Source organism: Cucurbita pepo, chromosome 10 (assembly GCF_057944985.1).
Source record: "Cucurbita pepo subsp. pepo isolate OVF chromosome 10, ASM5794498v1, whole genome shotgun sequence".
NCBI classification, from domain to species: domain Eukaryota; kingdom Viridiplantae; phylum Streptophyta; class Magnoliopsida; order Cucurbitales; family Cucurbitaceae; genus Cucurbita; species Cucurbita pepo.
This window is the reverse complement of record NC_141807.1, coordinates 4547048-4571158: the sequence shown is the minus strand read 5'-3', so window position 1 is coordinate 4571158 and position 24111 is coordinate 4547048. Positions and strand designations below refer to the sequence as shown.

The 24111-nt window shown below is 36.1% G+C and overlaps 3 protein-coding genes and 1 long non-coding RNA gene across 16 annotated transcripts; 3 read left to right on the top strand and 1 right to left on the bottom strand.

The window, feature by feature from the left end:
- Window positions 1–304: 304 nt before the first annotated feature.
- LOC111804278 (Inositol monophosphatase family protein) lies at window positions 305–7353 on the top strand. Of its 8 annotated transcripts, none has more exons than XR_015422616.1 (11): window positions 305–486; window positions 587–683; window positions 926–1028; window positions 1220–1428; window positions 1711–1770; window positions 1848–2233; window positions 2579–2657; window positions 2733–2783; window positions 3856–4033; window positions 4926–4968; window positions 7173–7353. XR_015422616.1 is itself a non-coding variant. In XM_087127443.1 (10 exons), exons 1-9 carry the CDS (start codon window positions 320–322, stop codon window positions 4003–4005), a joined length of 1302 nt encoding a protein of 433 aa, XP_086983569.1. In that variant the 5' UTR covers window positions 305–319; the 3' UTR covers window positions 4006–4033; window positions 4926–5073. The 8 variants fall into 8 exon arrangements, 2 of the variants coding, with proteins under 2 accessions (XP_086983569.1, XP_023544793.2); XR_015422611.1 differs by having other exon boundaries at window positions 7166–7353; XR_015422615.1 differs by having other exon boundaries at window positions 4926–4977.
- Window positions 7354–9505: 2152 nt separating this feature from the next.
- Window positions 9506–11509, top strand: LOC111804251 (transcription factor MYB93-like). 2 transcript variants are annotated; one of them, XM_023688986.2, is made up of 4 exons: window positions 9506–9960; window positions 10195–10345; window positions 10437–10566; window positions 10646–11509. In XM_023688986.2, the coding sequence occupies exons 2-4, from the start codon at window positions 10213–10215 to the stop codon at window positions 11421–11423; spliced, it is 1041 nt and encodes a 346-aa protein (XP_023544754.2). In that variant the 5' UTR covers window positions 9506–9960; window positions 10195–10212; the 3' UTR covers window positions 11424–11509. The 2 variants fall into 2 exon arrangements, with proteins under 2 accessions (XP_023544754.2, XP_023544755.2); XM_023688987.2 differs by having other exon boundaries at window positions 9506–10345.
- Window positions 11510–16118: 4609 nt separating this feature from the next.
- On the top strand, window positions 16119–17213 carry LOC111804143 (uncharacterized). Its single transcript, XR_002816467.2, has 2 exons — window positions 16119–16299; window positions 16754–17213. It is a non-coding gene; the product is annotated as an uncharacterized LOC111804143 (long non-coding RNA).
- B160 (protein) lies at window positions 16787–23727 on the bottom strand. Of its 5 annotated transcripts, XM_023688843.2 has the most exons (13): window positions 22908–23727; window positions 22656–22801; window positions 22085–22190; window positions 21875–22007; window positions 21707–21767; window positions 20879–21605; window positions 20409–20738; window positions 19829–20320; window positions 19679–19751; window positions 19517–19602; window positions 19227–19346; window positions 19052–19139; window positions 16787–16926 (listed from the first exon to the last, which is right to left on the bottom strand). In XM_023688843.2, the coding sequence occupies exons 1-12, from the start codon at window positions 23562–23564 to the stop codon at window positions 19056–19058; spliced, it is 3015 nt and encodes a 1004-aa protein (XP_023544611.2). In that variant the 5' UTR covers window positions 23565–23727; the 3' UTR covers window positions 16787–16926; window positions 19052–19055. The 5 variants fall into 5 exon arrangements, with proteins under 5 accessions (XP_023544611.2, XP_023544612.2, XP_023544609.2 ...); XM_023688844.2 differs by lacking the exon at window positions 16787–16926 and having other exon boundaries at window positions 18797–19139; window positions 20879–21602; XM_023688841.2 differs by lacking the exon at window positions 16787–16926 and having other exon boundaries at window positions 18797–19139; window positions 22908–23726.
- Window positions 23728–24111: the final 384 nt, after the last annotated feature.

The following is a 24111-nucleotide window of genomic DNA, read 5'->3' as shown; positions in this document are numbered from 1 at the left end:
TGGCTCATGCCACAACCAAATATGGAAGAATCAAAGCCGATTTCAGTGGGAGAAATGGAACAAGTTTTGAATCAATTTTCTGGAAATTGAAGGTGAATATGGTTATATAAAGCATGGAAAAACGAACATATAATGATGGGCTAGCGTGGTTCGCAAGACAAGTTGCTGTGGTCGGACGCAATTTCAGTTGATTATTTTATTTGGATAAAGATTTTAAATTTCAGTTTTTTCCATGTCAGCACATACGAAATCCAGGTGCAAGAGGAGGTGTGTTGGAATGAATGGACCAATGGGCCCAACTGGGCCTTTTCTTCGGCCCATGGAGCTCCTCATCTCTCTCACTCCTCTCACCCCACATTTGGTCTTCGCCAGAAAAGTTCGATTCCCGCTATGGCTCTGCTTCACTCTTCCTCTCAAATCTCAACTGTTCGATGGACTCGTTCTTCTCATCGTATCTCTGCAACTCCACGCAGCCGATTCTGCAACGTAAGGTCTCTTCTCTTCATCCTTGTGATTTTACTTTTGTCTTTTTTGGGAGAAATTCGTGTAACATATATATATGTATATTTTGTATTTATGTCGTTAGGTCCTGTCTGCCATTGCCGATGCAGAATGGGAAGTATCGGAGAGAGCTTGAAGCAGCTGTCGATGTGGTGCAGAGAGCTTGTCGTCTATGCGTTGATGTAATTACTCTCGCTTCTCTCTTTAATTTTGTTATTGTTTTCAGTTTGGATGTTGAAATGTAATAAGTTGTTAGGAAGTGAGCTACAGATTACGAGCCTACAATTCTAAATCTTAATAACACTGCATTACGGTTGTTTGATGACTTCTACTTTGAGAATGTTTATGGAAGTAACCACCGGAAGGTCAATCAATCCAATTTCTCTTAGTCGTCTAGATGAATTCAAGTTTTCATAATTGGCAGGTGAAATCGTCACTTCTACGGGCTGATGGACAAGTTCTGGAAAAGAATGATCAAACTCCAGTTACTGTTGCCGATTTTGGAGTTCAGGCGCTAGTCAGTTTGGGTAATAAAAATTTAAATTCTAAATAACCGCATTGGTTCATTTTCAGTATCGTACGTTTGCTCATATAAATTCTAACTGTGCCTGATTCCGCGGATGATGCAATAGTTCAACCAGCCTACTCGCTAATGCAATGCTTGTTAGTTGTTGCTGCTGCTGCTGCTACTGCTTTATTATTATTTATTTTGCTGCAGAGTTGGGTACTCTATTTCCATCTATTCCATTAGTAGCTGAGGAGGACTCTACATTTTTACGTGCAAATAATTTAGCACATTCGGTGCTGACAGTAGTAACTGAGAAGTCAAGTTCCCAAAATGAGTTGACACAGGATGATGTTTTGGAAGCAATTGACAGGGGAGCGAATGTTGGATTTGCTTTCGGAAGCAAGCCAGCCACATACTGGGTGGGGATTCCTAATTTAGAATGTTGTGTTTGCTTTAGTTTCTTCAATTTTCTGATTTTTGAGTGTCGTCATTGCCAATGAAATTCCATATGCTATATTTGATCGCTGCTAATGTGATTTTAGGTTATGAAGATACCACTTCATTTGAAATGGAAGGGCTTAAAGTTTCCCCTTCTTACTGTTTCATCCATTTTTGAAGATACTTGCTTTGCATTTTTCAGCTTTTTCTAAGCTCTTGATTTAGAGTTGCACAATTATTCAATCGAATGTTTTCGAATGCAGGTATTGGATCCAATTGATGGTACACGGGGATTTCTTAGAGGAAATGATGTCCTATATGTGGTATGTCATTTAATCTGGCTGCTGCATTGTTCTTATCTTAGTTATATTTATGAAGACGAGTGCTTGAAAAATTGCAGGTAGGTTTGGCTCTTGTGGTTGAAGGAGAGATTGTATTAGGTGTCATGGGATGCCCCAACTGGCACGTAGATTTGTCTGAAGAGTCTAACTCTGAAGATCTTGAGCGTGGAGGTGTCTGGTCCAGATCAGGAGCCATAATGATTGCTCAAGCTGGATATGGAACATGGACGAGGAGGTTATCTGATATGCAAAGCCCAAGCAAAATGTTTCATAACTGGACTAGATGCTTTGTTGATGAATACCGTCTTGTGCATGAGGCACGCTTCTGTCTGCCAGATAGTCAAACGTGGGAATCGCTTCCCCCATCAACTTCATTACAGGCAACAACTAATGCTGATCACGTTGGGAATGGTCAAATTCTTCTTCTCCGAGCATGTTGTGGAAGGTTATTTTCTACCCACATAATATATGCATCCTTTCCTAACAAGATTCTTCCACTTGAAAATCTAATCATCAAAATGAGTGATTGCAGCGCATGGTTTCTTAGGTTTGTAAGTTTGATCATCAATTGCATAGGTGCGAAGATTAATGATCTGTAGGACTCGAGTATCTTATTCTTGAATGTACCCTACCCCTTCACTGCACAAATTTAGTTGGACATCAGCATTTTACAGCTAAAAAGATTATTTGAAGATAAACTAAATAAATTAATCGAATGCATGCCACAATTTGTGGCCTTCAGATGAAATAAAGACACTCATTAATGCTTATTCATCTCATTTTCCTGCAGTTTATGCAAGTATTTCATGGTGGCTTCTGGTAGGGCATCTGTCTTCATTCTTCGAAAAAAATCTCAAACTATTGTCAAGGTATTTCTCTGTTTTCTGTTTCGATGTCAAAAAATTGCAATACCACCTCAACAAAAAATTAATGTTGTTATGCAGACTTGGGATCATGCAGTTGGCATGATTTGTGTGCATGAAGCCGGTGGGAAGGTATGCTACGTTACCCTTTTTGAAAAGCCTTTCAAGCTCTATTTTTCCCCGTTTATTATACTTACATGTTTGCTGGCGTTTCTTTTAATGATTTTACGTGACGTGGAATTAGAGTCAGTGAATGAACCATCATTTTTACAGGATTGGTTTCTTTTGAAAATGCCAGAACTATTGTTGTAATGCTATAATTTAAGCTTTGGAAATTTATTACAGGATACCAAGTTACCGCCAATATTATTATCATTACCTTTTTTTGGAGAAATCTTTGAAATGTTACATGGTACGTCCAAGATTACTTTGATAGTCGAAGACAACAACACAATCATTATGCATCAATATCGAATATGTTGTCTGATTAGATGCTCCAAGCCTTCAAGCTACCACCAAAGCATTAGATGCAACAGTGTCTTGTCCATAACCTTGCTTCTTTCATTCTGCATATACGAGTGGTTGTACTGATATATATGATATATAATGTTACCATGGAATTATAATGATAATCACACTAACTTTATGAGACGGCCATCAGTTTACTGCTAAGGATTTCTGAAACTTTCTACTCGTTTTTAGATTGTTTCTACTACATCTATAAAGTATTATACAGGTGAAAAACTGTAAAAAAATCAGTGGAGTTACAAAAATCTTAAAGCAGCACCGAAAGATTAGACTTACAAAAGGCTTTATCTGAGGCACTAAATGGACACAAACAAAATTATCCCAGGACAAGGCTACCTGTTCTCCTAAGAATACTACTCTATTCCTTAGCTGCATTCCCCACAAAATGCTGTAGTAGCATTAAGCCAAAATTACCCCAAATGCCCATTCTGAATTGAAACGACAAAAAGTCTCAGATAAATTACTAGATCTAGAACATAAAAAATGTAGCATGCAAGAACTTCATGATTATGGTTCAGGGCACTGCTAAATTACTCTGGGTGTCAATAATATTTGGACAAGTAATCATCACCATCATCATCAAGGTTTTGTATTTTTATGATCATGGAATGGGTCAATTACTTCTTTCTGAAACACATGAGTGTAAGTGCTAATGGAGCTATTTCTGTTTGATTAGGTGACTGACTGGAAAGGCAGTGACATTGATCTTGCTGCTGATCAAGCTGGCCGTAGGATTTTATCCCCTTCTGATGGCATTCTTGTCACTAATGGCCACCTACACGATCTTATAATTGAGATGACGGCGTCCACTTCATCAATTATTTGATGCTGAGACTACATACCACCTAAATTTGGTAAGGCATCCCACCTCTTCTTTGAACGCCTTTACTAAACCATCTAAATCTTTCAGGTTTGAAATATCTTCCAAACTAAGAGTACTGAAAATTATGGGAATAGTCAAAATTTTAGGTCCTTGTAACCTTGGCCAAAATACGGTCAAATGCAAAGAAATACAGTTATACAAGTAGCTGACCAAACAAATATTATATACACATACTTTAATAAAGTCTGAGCTAGAGCAACGGATGATGGTTGATTAATTTAATATTTTACATTGCTGCAAAATTTACACGTTCCCACCGGACTGTTTCATTCTGAATGGTATTTGGTTAATTTCTTACACTGTTTCACTGCTAATGTGACACGTATGTTCTTGATTTCTTCTTTTCTTTTTTGGATGTGCACATTCGATCTATGTTGTTTAGGTAACCTGCTAAGCTCTATCTTCAGTCTTCATTAATCTACAAATTCTAAATTTGTTTGTTTGTGCAAACATTTATAGTACGGTGCAAAAAGATAGTTCTGCATTCTGCATAAAAGATGCTTGTTTTCACGTCCTTCCCCTTATAGTGTATGCCCCCGTTAACATCTTCCAAATAGCCAGTGACTGAGCTGGATTGTTCCTTGCTTTACACGAGATGCAGATAATAATCTCCCAAAATATATATGCGACCTATTTCTGTAAGAACTGCTGCACAGAGAGACTTGAATATAAGATCCCTCTGCACTATTCCTCAAGGATGCCTTTTGGATTGTATAACCTCATTAATCCGTGGAAACAAAGTGGGAAATTCCAAATGCACACCGATGGCTATTTTTATCAACCTAGAATTCAAGTATTTGATTTTGTGGCAGTTAAATTATTCAGTTGGTGGAGTTGAGCTAACAAAGTAACTTTTCATGCAGATCCGCATTTGGAGAGCAACACTGGAAAGGCCTTTGGGGGAAGGTAATTACGGTAAAGTACGAAGTTTATCTTCAATAATGTGAATGGTTGACCAATCAAACGACCACTTTTATAATTTCAATCCCTTAAAGTTCAATTATTAGGCTACCACGTCCCTGGATCTTTATTGCAATTTGGTACTATATTATTGTGAACGCCGTGCACAAAATGGTCTAGGTTACAACTCCATCCAAAATGTCAACTTGGCTATAACATAGGCTCCAGTCTAGTTATAGACTTACCACAGGAAAGTCATTTTAATCCTTTTTGGGTTCTACACCAATACACTTTCAAAGATCCTGTCCTTAAAATCCGGCCACCTGGACTTGTTTGTTCCAATGAAGACAATTCTCGTACCCCAGCTGCACAAACTGAAGATATAGTGAATTCCTCCTCTATCATAGGAGTTCAGGCTGGGACTTCTTGTTATATTGCCTTTTTCTCCCCTCCTCCCATATAGATCAAATAACAATGGTTTTCAAGTCATAGTGGTTCCAAGCTTCCAATTAGGGGCGTAAATAAGTCTGCACCATTTTAGGAAAGGTTAAGCAAGAAAATTGACGTGACTAGTTTAGAAATTGAGTAAAAAAATAACCAAATCAGTCCATTTTTTGGTAACCTATCCAAATTAGAACCTATAAGGGGTCGTTTGTTTCCAGAGTTGGGATGAGATTTGAGATGGGAAATGATGTGGGTTTGTAAAAATCTGAAGGAGACGAAAACTCCCACCCACCCACCCACTACTCAGTGTTTATTGGAACTTGAAAGTTTGAAGTGCCGAAGAAACAAACTGTCGAACAAATGTTTTCGTTAAATCTTCCAATTGTCCAATATCTGCCCTCCCTCCGTCCAATTGTAAACACACGTAGCAATTATTTAGATAAAGCAATCCCCAAAGCACATATTTTGGACAAGTAATAAACCTAATTGATCTTTATTAGCACCCCAAGGATCCAATTAAAAAGGTTATTTAAAAAAAAAAAAAAAAAAAAAAAAAACTCTCCGTATCCTTGTAGAATGGACATAAGATTTGCTACCACGAGAACTATGGCCGTCTGATCATTTCCCAACATGTACCGTCGATCACATGGGTGATCAAGTTTCGTTTTGTCTAGCCGCTATAAATATATAGTTTTATTAGTAGACATTAATAGCTATAGAAGTCTTTTCTTTATATTTAGCCACGTAAAAGTTTTTGTCTGATAAAGTGTGCATTCAATATAATTTATTGAAATTGCACTATTTAAGTCTTCGCCCTAAAAGTTTGTCCGAGCTGACATGCATTTTTTTAAAGTCCAATAAATTTTATAGACCGATTTGTTGAAACTTTTTTGTTGGTAACTTTTGAAGCAACATTTCTAAATTAGGGCCCTTGACTTTGTATAGATACGATTAGATGTAAGAAATCCAACCAAACTAATTTGATATATGCATGGGGAATATAGTTTTTTTTTTTTTTTTTTTTTTTTTTTTTTTTTTTTTTTTTTTAAATAGGATCATTTACTACTTTTTGAATGGTTGGTTTAGAGTATTTAGTGAGTTTTGTCTAAACAAAAGGTACTTCTTAAAGATTTTTTTTTTGTATTGAGGTTTTTGTTGTTTGATTTCATTTTTTTTAAAAGATGAATTTAATTAATAGTTTGTTTGGATATTTATTTGCAAAATTTAAGAAATTTTAATGTAGTCAACTTCTTTGAAGTTATCTTGTTAGGGAAAGAACCAACTTGAAGCAACCCATATATATCCTCATTTTTTTACATAGATATTCTCCTTTTCCCTTCCCATTGTCTTATACTAATTTTTTAAGCAACCAAACATTACCCATAAATTCAATTCAAACTAAAGAATCCCACAAAATCCTACCGAAAGTCCCAAAATAAAATCTCCCCTCCTAAACTTGAAAAATGAGGTGGTCAAATACAAAACGATTGAAACAAAATATTTAACCATTTTCAACCATAACCAATAATAAGGGTATTTTTTAATTTTTTTTTTTTAAGTTTAAGGATAATATTAAAGCTTTTGAAAGTATAGGTTATTAAGGCAAATTTAAAGCTTATTTTCTATAATGGTTTGATTTGTTTCTAGAAAACCAATGAGAGGTTGTTTATCTTTTATTATTATTATCATTATTTTGTAACTGACACAACCCTTGTTGAAAAGACTGGAATTCATTGAGGTATGTGGTTGGAATTCTGCATTCACAGGTTAGTAATTTGTCTTATCTTTGGAGCAATGTTGGAGTTCTGCATTCCCAGGTTAGTAATTTGTCTTATCTTATGAAACAATTATTCATGGCATATTGAGCACCGTAGAGGGAACAAAAGTATCTTAATGAATCAATGTGAATTCATTGGGTTCAAATTAAATGTTTTGGTTGTTTTCTTATTCTCCTTTCATTTTCTCTAACAAATTTTTTTGAAAACAATAATTTTAAATTTGAATTCTTCTATTTTCTAATGTCTTGATTGAAAAGAAAAGAAAAGAAAACCCTCCGGAAGAAATGTTGCTGGGTTAATAAAATATTATTTGACCGTAGTGATCTTAGATTAAGATGGATTAGAAACTTGTGGACGTGATTTTCAACTCCAGGGTGTATATAGTCCTCACATACATTCACTTTTTCCATGCTAGAAGTGACCATTTAGGCATTAAAAAATTCATTAGTTTAGAATTAGAAGTAGAACTGGTAGGCAGCTGGCTTCAACCATTAAATTTTGTATATCATATTATCCAACTGAAACGTGTCATAGCCTGGTTAAAATGTATATATGAAGTCCATGGACTTTCATAAACCTAATTCTCAAAATTAGAATTAAATAAGTTTTCATACTTTATTAGGCATTTGGTTGCTTTAATAATTTAAAAAACCTCAACTAATAATAAAATTTTTGGAGTTCAAGTGATGAGAGTTAACTAGCTAATTGTGTTTATAAGAAGATGAAGTTCAAGTAATCAGAACTCAGTTGCTAATTATCTTGTGTTAGCATTATCACAAGAAAGTCTCTTGTTAGGGTTTCTGTTCTTTTTTGTATTGCTATGGTTAGGTTTTGAGTTATTCATATTTTGAGGGTGTCTTTAATTTTCAGTTAGAGTATACACAATATGTCTCTAATGTTTGTGGTAGGTTTCAGTTCTGCTTGCTTCTAGAATATGAAATAAATGTTTCATTTTGGCTAGCTCTAATAAATACCTTGCTCTATTATTTTAAAAATTGCAAATTATTTATGACCTTTTTTTAAATATTTCAAAACTACGGTTATTTATGGAAATCTTTAAATAATGTGGTGGTGTTTAGGTTTCAACTTTCCTTTTAGGGCACTTTTTGTTCAAGATTGTAACATATTTTTACTCAGAATGATCGTATTGAAATATACCTGAAAGGTTAGAGGTAATATTGTCACTTTTTAGAAAATAGAGTATTTTTTTTAATGAATTAATTGAGCCTTTCATTTTTTTTCTTAATTTTTGAAATTTATTCTAAGAATACTTTTTGAGAGGATTTTTCCTCATTAGAACAAAGATGAAAATAAACGGGTAAAAGTTGAAGACATAAGCTAATATCATTTACAACTGATTTTACGTCCATTTTCAAATCTTACTTTTACAAAAAAGATATATTTTATTTAAAATTTGAAAGTTCAAAAGATATATATATATATATATATATATATTTAACAAATTTCAAATCTAAAATTAAAACTTTTCAAAATATATGGTCGTAATCGAAACATACCCTAAATTTGATGTGTATTTTATATAATTCCATTCATGTATGAATACAACATTCATAAAACAGCATGATAGGCAAAAAAAAAAAAAAAAAAAAAAAAACTTTAGGGTATAGATTTTATAACAAATGCAAAATCCGAGCTTCGTTTCATTTGGATACTGGGCCGACAAGCGGCCGCGGACATCATGACGTGGCAGCTCGCATAATGGACTGATGAGGTCATTCAATCTGTAAGTTGAACGGCTCTAATGAAGACACGCATAAGATCCAGAATGGAAGATCTAGAAAATCAAACCATTGATCCAACAACTGCAGCTCATGATGTAATAATAATTGGGCATTGAAAGCAATATGAAGTTCCGTACACAATCATGCAAAATCCCTCTTTCTTGGATAAAATTGCCCCCCTCACAAAAAATTACAAAAAATAGCTCAAACGGGCCTTTTAGTTTTAGCCTTTACGGATCCAATGAAGTTTATTAGACGAATATGACTCTCCACAATGGTATGATATTGTATATTGTCCACTTTAAGCATAAACTTCCATGGTTTTGCTTTGGGTTTCCCCAAAAAGCCTCAAACAGATGAAAATAGTATTCTTTGATTATAAACCCAATGAATAGTATTCTTTGATTATAAACCCAATGAATCATTCTCTAAATTAGCCGACGTGGGAGTTTCATCATCCAACCGTGTGAATTCTCTTCAAGAATATTTCCAGTACTAGTGATTACTTGTTAAGGCCGACATCATCGGTAGAGATAGAACAAAAAAAAAAAAAAAAAAAATAATAATAATAATAATTAATTAACACATGTTTCACAAATTTAAATCAAATTTCTTTTTTCTTTTTTCTTTAGGTATATATTGACTGGAAAAGTGTCGTAAATGGACAAAGAGATGGTGCATGTTAGGGAGCAGACAAAGTTATAAATAAAAATCAAAGAACAATAAATAGCGTGCGGAGGTTGATAAGCTTATCGTGTAACAAATTGGTTGGTTTAATCCAACGCTCATTTCCATCACTATCCCATTCAAAAATAATTTAATTAATATATTATTAAAATTCTTGTCTTGGATATTACAAACTCCAAATCCTCTGTTCGAGCTCAAAACAGTGAAACGTTGACCAATTGGATGAGCCAATGAGAGGAAGCCACGCGGCATACACGTAGCGGAGAAGAAAAAAAACGCCATGGGAGGGTAGCTCAATAGGATCTATGAACAAGACCAGCCGCGTGGCTTCACCAAGTCAATGACAGGTATGAATATATAATGTGAAGACAAGAAAGCGATGGATAAAAACACATAATTATGATGATTAACTCTTAATTAAATTTGGAATTAGTGTGGTAATTATAGTCTGTTTAAGTAAAGAGAAAGAGGACACGTCATCATGAACTGTGGTCGGCACCGAACCCATTTGACTTCATGTCTCTGTCTCTATTTATAGAGCTTAATTCATCCATTTTTCACTCTGTGAATCTCATTTTAAGCATTGAAATTCATACACAATGGGAAGAACACCATGCTGTGAGAAAGAAGGCTTGAAGAAAGGCCCATGGACTCCTGAAGAAGATCAGAAGCTCATTGATTATATTAAAAAACATGGCTATGGAAATTGGAGAACACTCCCCAAAAATGCAGGTTTTTTTTGCTTCTCTACTCTATTTCACCTCATTTCTCAATTGGGTTTGCTTCAAATTCGATAAAGTTTCAAACTTTGGGGTCGTTTTAGGTCTCCAACGATGTGGGAAGAGCTGTCGTCTACGGTGGACGAACTATCTTAGACCTGATATTAAGAGAGGACGATTTTCATTTGAGGAAGAAGAAGCGATTATTCAGCTTCATAGCATTTTGGGTAACAAGTAAGTTTCATTATTTTTCGTTATCTCTAGTTTTAGTGATTTTTTTAACGAAATTTGGGTTTTTTTTACGTTTTTTAAGGTGGTCTGCGATTGCTGCTCGATTACCGGGGAGAACTGATAACGAAATAAAGAATTATTGGAATACCCACATTAGAAAAAAGCTTCTGAGAATGGGAATCGATCCGGTAACTCATAACCCGAGGCTTGATGTTTTGGATTTATCGTCGATTTTGGGGTCATCTTTTTACAATAATCCCAATTCTCAAATCAACAGTTTCTCAAGGTTGATTGGAATTCACGATAGATTGGCCAATTCCTTCATGTCGTTTAACAATATGTCTCATTTTTCGATGCAAAACGTTGAAAATCATGAACAGTCCAACATGATCATATCTCAATCACAGTTGCTTCCTCCCCAACAACCCCACTACCAAATTGACCAATCGCCAGCTCTTCCGCCGCTGCATGAAGCCTCCGCCGGATGCAGCCCGTCCACCACCACCTCTTGCGGCGGAGAAGCCTATTTATTCCCATCATCAAACTTCTCTGACTTCTACTCCCAAAATTGCCAACAACAAACTCAAGAATTGAACGGTTTCGATTACTCGGAGTGTGCTCTTCCAAGTTACGATTTTTATAAACAAGAACAAGAACAAGAACAAGTTCATCAACAAGTCATCGAGCCTTCCCCCGAAACGTCGACTCTGAACTCGAGCCCGACGCCATTGAACTCAAATTCCACACATTTCAGTACTGCCAATGGCAATGGGACTGATCAGGATGAGAAAGAAAGCTACTGCAGCGATTTTTTTAAGTTCAAAATCCCCGATTTGTTGGATGTTAATCCTTTCGTGTAACCCGTAGTATCATACAACCTTTTAGAATGATACCTTGTAAATTTCTTAAGTATTTTTAATTATGCCTAAATCTATAATTTAGACCATGTCTTTTTTTTTCTTTCAATAGTTTATTTTTATTAAAATTTTAAATGAACTTATCTTAAAAAAAATACATCAAATTTGAAAATATATAATAATCTAAATTTATTTAAAAAATTTAAAAATTAATTGATATATTATATATAAAATTAGAGAATTTTTAAAGTTCCGAGATCAAATAGACACATAAATCTAAAAGTTCTAAAATTTATTAGACGCTCGTAGTCTAAATAGATATAAAATTAATTTTTTTTTTTAATTTGGTAAAAATATATTATATGATATAATAATTAATATATCTATTATTCTAGAAGCAAGTGAGTGACAGTCTATTTTTAACGAGTATTTTTTTGTAATTTAATAAATAAAATGTATATTTTGACATTATGTGACAACAATGGCCTAATGGAGAAAAAAAATCAAACTTTTTAAAAGGTTAGGTATTAAATTGAAAAAATAATTAAAAAAAATTAGACACTAAATTATATATTTAGAATATAATTAATTATAATCACATCCGGAAGCATCTTCTTCTGTTGCATGTCATTCTATAAGATTAGAATATTACATGTTTAATATTTAATTATTTGGTTAATTAATTGTTAATTAAATCTAATTACATGATCTTCATATAGATTGTGTTGCGTCATATATCTTGGCGCCATTGACATGTATTACAGAATGATGTTAATAAAATAAATAAATAAATTATTTTTCTTTAATATATTAATATAATAAATAAGAATACTTTATTTACACGTTATTATGTAATTTTCATGTTGATCCATTTAATTATTAAAAAATTTGTTAAACAAGAGGTTTAGGGTTAATTAAGGGATGATTATATTAATGTAATAATTAGCGATTTCTGGTGTCGTAGTGCTTCCCGACAGCGAGTCAAATTTCCCGGCGATGGAAGGGGCGGCGGAGGGTGGCGGAGGGTGTGGTTAGGACAGCTGTTCAGTCCAGCTGGATGGAGGAACAGTGTGTTTTCATGAAAAGATAAAAGGTGATAATATTATATTAATTTGCGTGGCAATGAGTTTGACAAAGCTGAGAACACGTGGTGGATTTTGTGCGGTGGCGTTGTGTTGTAGGGACCACATTAATTTTAATGTGAAATTTGAAAATAAAATTAAAAATAAAAAACCAAAAGGTTGCTTTAACTGAAAATAATGTCATGGTTCTTGTGTTTGGTTTTGTTTCCTTTTAAACCCTAAACCCTAAACGCCTTCTCATTCGCTCGAAGAGTCAAGGCCCTATATGGAGTTACACATACGCTTTGGTACGAGTCATTTAGGGGAAACTAAAATATAACAGTCCAAGCTCACCATTAATATTTGTTCGTTTTAATCTGTTACGTTCAACTATCAGCCTCATGGTTTAAAACGCGTCTACTATAGGGAGATTTTCACACCCTTATAATAAATATTTAGTTTCCTGTTCCAACGAACGTGGGATCTCACAATCTACCACTTGGAGACCAGCGTCCTCGTTGACACATTACCCAATGTCTAGCTTTCATACCATTGTAATAGCTCAAGTTCACCACTAGCAAATATTGTCCGTTTTTGCCTGTTTATCGTTGGATGAACTGCATTACTGATATTGACCCTAAAAAAGAAACGGTAGGTACATCTAGTCCGTGAATAGCCAACCATCACACTGTAAAAATAGGATAAGTTTTACCAATAGTCATTTGTTCCTCCTAAAAAGATCTACTAAATTCATCAGAGTTGTTCCAAAAAATCAAAACCGCCAGTTATTAATGAAATTTCTTGTCGGTTCTCTGTAAAATATTCATTTGGATTAGAGCTTCCAAAAACATCATAAGCTAAACTCGTGCTGACGAATAACCAACCTGCAATGTATTGCCGCTAGCCTCACGGTTTTAAAACCCATCTACTAAGAATAAGTTTCCACACCTTTATAAGAAATGTTTCGTTCTCTCCTCTCCAACCAATAGGAGATTTCACACAAAAACAAAATCATTAGAGTTTATGCTCAACAATATCATACTATTGTGTGTTGGATAAAAGTCTCACATCGACTAATGACTAATTTAGGGAATAATAATGAGTTTATAATCAAATAATACTATCTCCATTAGTACGAGACATTTTGGAGAAGCCCAAAGCAAAACCACGAGAGCTTATACTCAAAGTGAACAATATCATACAATTATAGAGAGTCGTGTTCATCTAACATTATGGATGTCAGATTTTCAAACATCTTCCATTAAAGAAAGAACTAAAGGCGTTCTTAGAAGCAGGCACTGCACCGCACGTAACGTAAACGTCATATAGACGTCAAAATGTTTCAGATGTAAAAATGTGGGCAACACAGCTTGATGATCGAATCCAAGGCTGCTGTACGTGTCTAGTTAGGCGAGTGTAGAGAGGTGGAGCTCCATCTTTGACTACCAGCCGACCTTTGACTCACACTTCTTTGTCTCCCTCCGCCGCCCAAAGAAAAACACGACACAAAAACAACCTTCCTAAGTAATTTGTACTGTCTCTTCCCGCGCCGCACTTCCTTCTCTTTTCACTTGGCTTCATCTTAAAGACAGCGCAAAGGCATGATGGACAACGAAGAAAAGTAGGGTTTAATAATTGGGGTCCCCCAATGCCAAGTTTTTCCATTCAACTCTCGTCTTGTTTCCTGGATTAGATTTGATTTAATTATTTGAATTAGATTTAGTCATATCGAATTTGATTATGTAACGCTGTATAATAGCCAATTTTATTCTTCAATAGAATGAGAGATTTCTCCCAATTCTTCTGATCTTTATAGTTTTCTTTTTCTGTTCCTAACATCGTAGGTTAACCCAATCCCGTGGGCGTGGGGTTGGGTTAAATAAAATTAGGCAAAAAAAGGGTAAGCTTTAGATTGTCTGGTTTGTTGGTTCAACACATCTAGAAGCACTCTCTCCTTTTTTGGATGTGTTTATAACATAAAAGTTGCTCATTTTCTCAACTCAGCTCCCCCTTTTCCCCTTTTGACCACCTCGTTATGAGAATTTAACCTATTTGCACATATGGGTCAATGCATTCCCACTCGAGTGCTTTCGGTTTTAAGGTTTTAATATGTTTGTGAGCCTCAACGTTACAATTCAAATGTTATTCATTGGTACACTGTTCGGTGTCTAGTGTTAGGAATCACGACTCTTCACAATGGTATGATATTGTCCACTTTGAGTATAAGTGTTCATGGCTTTGCTTTGGGCTTCCCTAAAAGGCATCGTACCAATAGAGATGTATTTCTTTACTAATAAACCCACGATCATTCCCCAAATAAACTAATGTGGGAGTCACTCCCAACAATCCTCAATATCTAGCTCTAATACCATTTGTAATAGTGGAAGCTTAAACCCACCGTTAGTATATATTGTACGCTTTGACTTGTTATGTATCGCCGTCAACTTCACAATTTTAAAATGAGTCTACTACAAAGATGCTTTGTTCTCTTCTCTTATCAATGTGGGATCTCACATTTATACGGGTATGATACTGTCTACATTAATTTGATTTGACTTTATTGTTGAAAATGGCTATTAATGTTCACTATTTTAGTCAAATAATGTTTTTGAGTGTACAATTTGTTTGATTTGTGTGTCAATTCCATATTGATTACCAAATGATCAATTATTCATCATGCTTTTCAAAAGTCAAAAGCTTTTTCTTTTAGAATTTGCATTTGTCATCGTGTGGGCACCATTATCTAATCTTTAACCTTTTTTTTTTAATTTCTAAATTTCCAAATAATGTTTTCTCAAATTGAAACACACCCATCTAATGATTGCAAACGTACACGAGATGTCACACGAGATGTCACAGTTGATACTCTTTCAACCATGCAGCGTTATGATATAAGATTCAATTATGGTGCATCAACGAAAATTCTTGCCCAATATTCATTACATTTATTTGTGTAACAGTTTAGGTCTACCGCTTGTAGATATTGTCGGCTTTAGTTTGTAACGTATTGTCGTTAATCTCACCGTCTTAAAACGTGTTTATTACAGAGATGTTTTCACACCCTTATAAGGAATGATACTGTCCACTTTGGTCTGCTATGTATCGTCGTCAATCTCACAAATAATATTTGTTAGCAGTGAACTTTGACTATTACAATCTGACCCGATGACTAAATTCTTTTATGTCCTTAACTGAATTTCACTTTATATGCAACTAAGCTTCACTCGGTCATACAAAATCAATCGTAAGTGTACTTCAAATCACTCGTAACTCGAGACGACTTGCTTTTACTTTAGGGTCGAGCCTCATGACTTTACATTGAGCTAAGGTTTTCTAAACTCAACGTCGCATCTTTTCCCATCATGTTGGCTCTCAACAATATAGTCGTCGTGCTTCTACATCGATCTAAAGTTTATATAAACTCTTACTAAATTTTATTTAGTTTTAGTATTGAAAATTTTAATTCTTTTTTTCTCTAAACTTTTTGTTCAAATTTATATATTTTAAACTCTCTTCTCTTCCAGCTTGAGCTAAGTCGGGTAAAGCCCTTGAGAATGAGGGTAAGTTGGGCCTTAATAACTGGCCCAAATAACTTCGGCCCAATTTTCAGTTATGGCCCATTGCTATTTCTTCCTCTACCTCTTGCATCGCTTGGGTGAAAAAATCCTAAAAATTCGAATCTCAGTTCGGTGATGCTCAAGCTCAAGGAGAGTGCCCAAGGGTGAATTCTTCAAAACAAAATGCCGGTACGAATCTTTCTCCGCCTGCGCATGATTTCCGGATCCATTCCTCATCAAGTTTCCGATCACCATGTCGAGGTTTTGAGCCTTTTGATCTTATATAGTATAGTGTCTTCGTGTTTTGATGCACATAGTTTTCTTCTCTGGTATTGTGTCGTGTTAGAGCCTTTTTTGTGTTGAATCTATTCGGTTCTCTTTGAATTTTTAGGCTTCCGATTTTCTATGGTGAAACACTGGTTTTGGCGCGAGCTTATGAATCTCGCAAATTTTAGCATGTATTTGGATTTATGTCCGTCCAGACTCTGCTCATACAGCGTACCGGAGGTGTTAGAATAATTTATTGTTGATGTTTGGAAGGGAAGAATGTGCAAGTGCTCAAGCAAAGCACGCTGCGTAGCTAATTTGTGACTGTTTTCTTGTGAAACCATGAATTACCTACTGTCTTTTTGAAGAATGTTAACATGAGTTACTTGAACACAACATTTCCCGCTGTCATAGTACCTTGGTGCTAAACTAACTTTGATTCTTGCAGATATTTGATGCTGGGAAATGTAACGAACACAGTACGTTCGCTCATTACGAGCCAAAGACAGGCATGTAGAAGCAAGGAAGAGCGGGGATTGTTGCAGTAGGGCCTCTCTTTCGAAATAAATTTTTCTCACATTGCAGTTTTTATCCTGAGGACATAATTCTTCCCCCATCAAACTGCACGAGGAGAAGATTTTCATCCATCTTACGTTAAAAACTAAAAAAATGTGATGTGTATTGTTGAGTTAGTCGGGTCAACTTGACCAAACAAATGTTAACCTGTGGACTCGAATGCTCAGTTTTCCAAAAATTCAACCCAAAAAAAAAAAATCTAACTCAACCTAAACCCTTATAGTTTGGGTTGGGTAATCCGAGTTTGTCGGATTCTTGGGTCACATGAACACCCTAATAGTTGCACCAGGACCACAATGAAAATCAATGGATTCTAAAGGAAGAGTCGTCAAGGTAGAAGTTGTGATAATGTGATGCCCAAATAGATAAGAGATACATGAATGAATCGAAATACACATGAATGAGAGTAATCAATGATAATATGATCATAGTTGCTACCAATACTAACTCTAGATCATTCTATATCATTTTAAAATTTGTTCTGTAACTAGTGGTTATGAATCTTACAAAAAAAAAAAATTTAATGGTATACGGGATCAATTTGGGAAGCCTTTTAGATGCTCTCACATTTGTCAATGTACTAGGCACTCTCAAACTTCTACACACCACCACTGTCTCTTCAAGAATTATAAGAAGTTCAAAGGACTATAGATCCAACCCGTGCAGGTACAGAGGCCTAGGAAGTCTTGTAGATCTCGCACATAATCAAAATCTCGAAAGAAACAAACTACCTAGGCCTCCTCACCTACATCAGCTTGAACTACATCAATGTCTCAGCTTGAACTACATCAATGTCTTGATTGAGTTGTGAACTCTATTCATGTTACTCAGGTCACCAACCCAACAAACCCAAAATTTCAGGTTAGTACAAAAAAATTCCTAAACCTAACCGGTATACATCCCTACCTCACTTATCGTTGAACTATATATAAAGCTAAAATCTTTATTCTTTTACCTTAAAATGAAACTTTAGATGTTGATCAACTTTCATGGCCTTTTCTTAAAAAATACGAATAGACTTTAATTTGTGGGTCGAGGTCTACATTTAGTTCCTAATCTAGGATTAATGAAAACAAAATTATCTATGAGCTCAATGACACAATCGCACTTTTGAAGGCAGCGGACTAGCGATTGTGCGGCACTCACTTTCTAACGACAAGTGAGCTAAGCCAATTTGTTCTTGCGTCGCCTACGGCCAAGCGACGTATGATCGAGCCTCTAGCCTCGGTTTTAAAAGAAGGTTTTAGAAAACGAGGAGGGTTTTAAAAGAAGGTTTTAGAAAACGAGGAGAGAGAGAGAGATTTTTGAAAGAGACGTTATATAAGCAAGCAAGAGAGAGATAACAACGGCTTAGCATATATAACCTTGGGTAGGGAGAAGTTGGCAACTAGTCATATCTCCCTGTAGTACATTCTGAGGCATTTCATGTCTGGCAGGCCTAGACATGATATTTTTGAGGCGTCATACGCCCTAGAACTACAAAAGTAAAAACACTAGAATGAAAAGACATGACAAGGGTTTGGCTTGTCATGGGCATGCGACCATGGGCAACACGCCCTGGACGAGCATGACCGTGACACTCAGCTCACCAAAACATGAATCAGGCAGGCATTGTAATCCAAAATGCTTCAATCTGAAGCAACTTGAAGGCCAATGAAAGAGAAGAGCCTGCCCATATTAATCTCTGAACCAAACTTTGATCTTTAAATCCAAATTTCAACAAAGAGAAGAACTCCAATGTAATCACAGGAGAGGTGAAAAACATCAAATAAGATGAAAGTTGGCGCCACAACCCTCGGTGCATATTGCAAAAGTTTCTTTGGCATTGTTATAGAACTCTTAAGGCTATTTGGAATGAAGTTTTAAGTGCAACAAAGCATTTTTAAGTACTCTACTCATTTCAAACCGGCCTAGATTAGTTGATCCTCCATCTATTTTGAGATTATTTCGTAAAAGAACTTTGAAACTACAAATTTAGCTTAAGTGAGGGAGGTGCAGTATGGTTTCATCTTGAACTCCACAGAGATTTGGACAACAGATGCCAAAGATATTCTATAAGTGTGTCAAATTGAGCATCAAATCAACCAATTCGATGCATATTAGCCACCGACAATGGTAGATAAAGAATGCTGAACCAGAAAAATAAAGGGATAGAAAAAAAGAACCTTACACGATCAATGGGGTACTTGCAGTGCATTTGTAAGCTCCCGAACTCTTTTTATTGCTGCATCTATAGTAGCGAGGGCCCTCTTTTTTACCTACGTTGAGAACAAAGATGACTTTAACCATGCTGTTATCTAGTGATTAATGTATGCATTTCTAATTAGGATAGTCAAGATTTTAACCTCTAATGTCTTCACTTTTGCTATGTGGTTTTCTGGTAGCAGTCGAACCTCGTCGATCAACTGGATACTTTCGCCAACGCTTTCAGGTGAGATGAAATCTAATACTACGTGAACGCAAGACTGCAGTTCAAAGACAAGATTATATAATGTATTAGAAGAGGGTAATTCTTCTTTTTTCAAGAAACAAATCAATGACAAGAACAACATCAGAATAATTCAAACACTGAGCTATTTCTCAAGAAACAAGAATAGAATAGAAATTTGTAAAGAGATTGCATTGTTCTTTAGACCTGTCGATTCTGTATCTGGTATGGACATCCAGCAGGAATAATGACAGCTTCTCCAACATTTTGTTCAAAAGTCCATGGTTCAATTTCTAATGGCATAAGAAATAATTACTCCATCAGTATCTAACACAAAGGAAGTAGTGAGGAATATAAAACAATACGTACGAAACTCCTCCTTCAGCCTCAATTTGTGGGTTGCATCGAGAAAAAAATTCTGGTCGAGAATTGGATGCACAACCTGCACGAGATGCAGTGAGTGATTAGTCGATTGGATCGGCACATGCTAATACGGGACACTATATGTTCAGGGCTTACATGCTTATGAACGAGCTCATCAGAATGCCTGCGAAGGTACTCTGATAGCCTTGGAACATCTTGCCTCCGAAAGACATCCCATTGGGCATGACACGACTTTGAAGAATTGTTTCCAGCAACAAGAGATGATTTTGTCTGATCCCTAAACTTCTTTTGATCTCCAGTTGTCTCATTAATTTGGGAAGATTTGCACCGAAGCATTAATGGTTCATGATCCGAATCACATGTACCGTCAGAGCTCATACTAGGGCGTTTAATACTATGAGCATACACTTGATCAGTGGATACAGAAAAACAGGGTACTTTTGCAAACCTCTTACTGAAGGGTGTTTCTTCTCCAGGCTTACAAGATTCTACTTCCTCCACACTTGACTGATTAGTAGAGGTATTGGAGGACTCCCTTAGAGCCCTTTGCCTTTGAAGCAAGTTTACAACTTTTGTAAGTTGTTCTGTTGAAACTGGGACGTCTGTACTGTGGACCAAAATGTTAATCTGCCATAAAAATATTGAATTAACAGCCCATCTAAAAATTTAATGAAAATCATCACTCAAATTAATGATCGATAACGAATAAGCATACCACGTCGTACGAGTCATAACATAATCGGGAGACAGAGTCAGTCAAAACATGATCTTCAGAACATCCATAGGCAATATAGACAGATGGACCCATGTCAGGCTTTGCAGTTTCCTGTGGCAACTTCGCAGCTAGATTCAGAAGACCAGACATGGGGTTCATGTATTCTTGAAGTGGTAGAATTCGCATTATTTCAGCATAATGAGCTGGAAACTGCTCTTGAAACAAATGGGAAGAAAGCCAACCTTTTAATTTTAGCATGTTGTTACAAGTGTTTGTGTGTGTCTGCCCCTTTAGAGAACCCATAAAATACTGCCTAATGCCAATTTCTACCTGCACGAAGAATTCAATGGTCACAAACGGAGGAACTTCCAAGCAAGATAGAATCATTCAAACCCAACAAACAGAAATCCAAATACAAAGAGGCGAACGATTATATTGAATCGACAAAGTTTCCTAGAGATAATGCTGACCTCACACCAATCCAAGTTATTGGTAGCTTCAGGGAGACTCGTGCTATTTTCGTATCTCGAAATGGTTCTCTCAAGGTAAGTGCAAAACATAACTACTGGATCCCAAGTCAGATCTGAATTCTCCAGTACATTACGTACAATTACTGGATGACCCTTAACCCAGTGCCTCTGAAAGTGCTCGAGGTCATCAAGACGGATATCATGAAGGCTGGGATAATACAAATAGTTATCATTTGAATCCTCTCGGACAGCTACTTTCTGGAACTCTTCAGTTCCATCAACCTTATGATCCTCACTAAAGCACAAAGTACAGTTTGATGACGCATCGACAGACTCTGGAAAATCATAGCTGCATACTATTTCTTCTGCACTCACTTCAAGTTCCTTAGTCCAACTTAACGGGAAAATGCATCTCAACTCAAGAAGGCTGTCAATGCAACTGCCACATTCTTTTGACGGACAAGAAAAATGTCTAACACTATTATGAACTCTCCCTTTATGCAATGATTTGGAAGAAGGAAGCCACAGACTAGGATTTAACTTCTTGTTTCTCAAAAGTTTCTTTTTATCAGACAGACAGGTTTTCTTTCCATTACGATACTTCGGAACAGACATGTTATATACTCCATTCGAATCCTCGTGATTACGGCAGCAACTTAAGCAGAGATTATAGGAACAACTTGGGCAACTTCTGAAGAGATCCGCAATAACAGTTTTGCAGTTACTGCTGTACATCAATTGTGAAACCAATCATGAGAAGTCAAGGAAATTAAATATCAAAAAGAAGTATGGCAGGTACTATTTGTTCCAGCATATGAAGCAGCATACCAACAATGTTCAAGACTGCCAAATTCCTCCTGCTTGATATCAACTTCGGAAAGTTCTATCCCTATTACACGCATGAAACTCAGAAAAGGAAATTGCATACAAATAACACATTTGATTGAAATCAGAATTAATCAATATATGACCAATAGTTGTTGAATCTAATGCTACCTTTTACCATGGCCTCTGTTTCAAGCTCAGCGTGCTTCTCTATGTTTATTTGTTTGAGTATAGGGAGAAGAACACAAATCAAATAATGGAAACGTAAAATTTTTCCAACGCCATCTCCCGAAAAATCCTGAAACTGATTTAGCTGATGAGCATCAATATTCAACTTTGCAAGAACCATGGGTAGACACAAATAAGCCTTTCATATCAGACCTTACATTCTGTGTGCAAAGATTGATACACTGAGCAGTCCTTACAGTTGCAAATCCCACGGCAAACAGGGCAGGCCCTTTTAACTTCTTCCGGTGTATCGAAGTACCTGCATCATCATAAACTTTGAGGTAAAGGATAATCTCATCTTAACAAATGGTAAAGGTGAAAAGTTATGATCATAATGTGAAACATAAGGATGTTTTTCGTTTCATTTAATTCTTTCAAAGTACTGACAATGCTCTATAATCTGAAATTTGTACAAGTTTTCCCCAAGAAAGTTGCTTATTGCTAATCAACAAGTTTAATATATCATAACTACGGCATATACAAGCTATTGGCTCGAGCGAGGGGAGGAGCAATCGGGTTGATAAGGAAATACGTGCCGACGTTTATATCAACTTATCTAAGCAAATTGACTACCCTTAACAAATCCTTATACATTCTTATACTTCAATCATGCCAACTCCGGATTAAGGCCCTGGAGTTGTGAACTAAGCCAATCAACATCTGATTAAAAGTTCATAATCATCAATGGAAAGGCCCGAGTTGAACAAAAACACCCAACACTTACCGCTCTCTGATACAGTCCACGCAGAAGAAGGTTTTTTGACAACTTGAACACTGAGTTAAACTCCAAGAAGTACTTTTCTGACATCCATGGCACTTCTTCCTCCTACATTTTCTCAAATTCCCCACATTACGCCCATATGGTAGAACCTAAGGGAAAGAAAAATGCTGAAAACTAAATAGAAGAAACCATTGAAATCAACAAATTGAATCTCCAATCGAACCACATCAGTGGAACAGAAACGAATATGTTTACCTGCAAGTCGCCCACTGGAAGAATATTGACATTCTTGGACCGAAATCGCCGTTGCTGAATCGGCCTTGATTCTGCCCCAGACTTGATTCCGCTGGAAGAAGCTTCATTGCCAGATTGGAGAGGAGATGGAGAAGGAGAAATAGCCATGAGTCCATTGGGCAATTGTCTCATCATTTCCTTATCACTGTTCTTCTCCAACTCAATTTCGTTACCGAAGTTCTTCATACACTTCCTGGTCTTCTCCACAACCTTCTTCTTTCTTCTCTTCTCCACTTCCCTCCGCAGCACCATCCGTATCAACTCCACCTGCATACTCCCTTTCTTCATCTTCATTCTATTCATAATCCCATCCAATGCGGCTGAAGCCCCCGCTAATTTCTTCTTCTTCTTCTTCATTAGTTTCGCCAGTGCTGCCGCTTTCGGCGCCCTAATTACGACGTTTTCAACATTCGAATCTGCTTCAATCGATTTCCTGTTCGTCCTTTGAAGTTTGAGAGAATCAGGAACTTTCTCCTTGTATTGACGATGACGGCCTTGGAGATAGTGAATTTCACAGAGCTTCAGATTCTCCATCACTCTTCGTTTGCAACGCCATTGCTTCCCATCAGTCCTCTTGCACCGCAGATGGTCAGGAAGTCCCTCTTCTTCTTCTTCCATTAGCCCTCCCAAATAAAAAAACACACAAATTTTCTCAGAGAAAACAATCAGATGAAGAAAACCCAGAAAGTTAAACACCCAAAAAAGCCAATCTCTGGAGCAGAAAAAAATGCAGTAGAAACGAAAAGGGGGAGGGAGGAGGGAGGAGGGAGGAGGGAGGAGGGCGTCAAAATATAATGATCATTTATTAGGGGAAACAAAACAGAGGGAGTCCCAAAAGGAAGGAAGTGGCACATTCGTAATAATCAGGAAACCCCAAATCCTTATTGGTAACAGATTAAGATCAAATTCCTGAAACTAATTACAATTTTCAATTGTGCAATGATGCTTATCATCTCATAAACATTGATTAATTCAGAGGTAAACCCAACTTTTTTTATAAAAAAAAAAAAAAACATGAATTTCCTGTTTCTTGAAACAAATTTTTCTGTGCATATGTTTAGATGTCAGATGTTAATGTGGGAAATAAGAACAGAACAGGCATCTTGTGCTGTGTCTCAAATTGCAGATTTTTGCCTTCTTTTTTGTGTCATTAACATAATAAAGG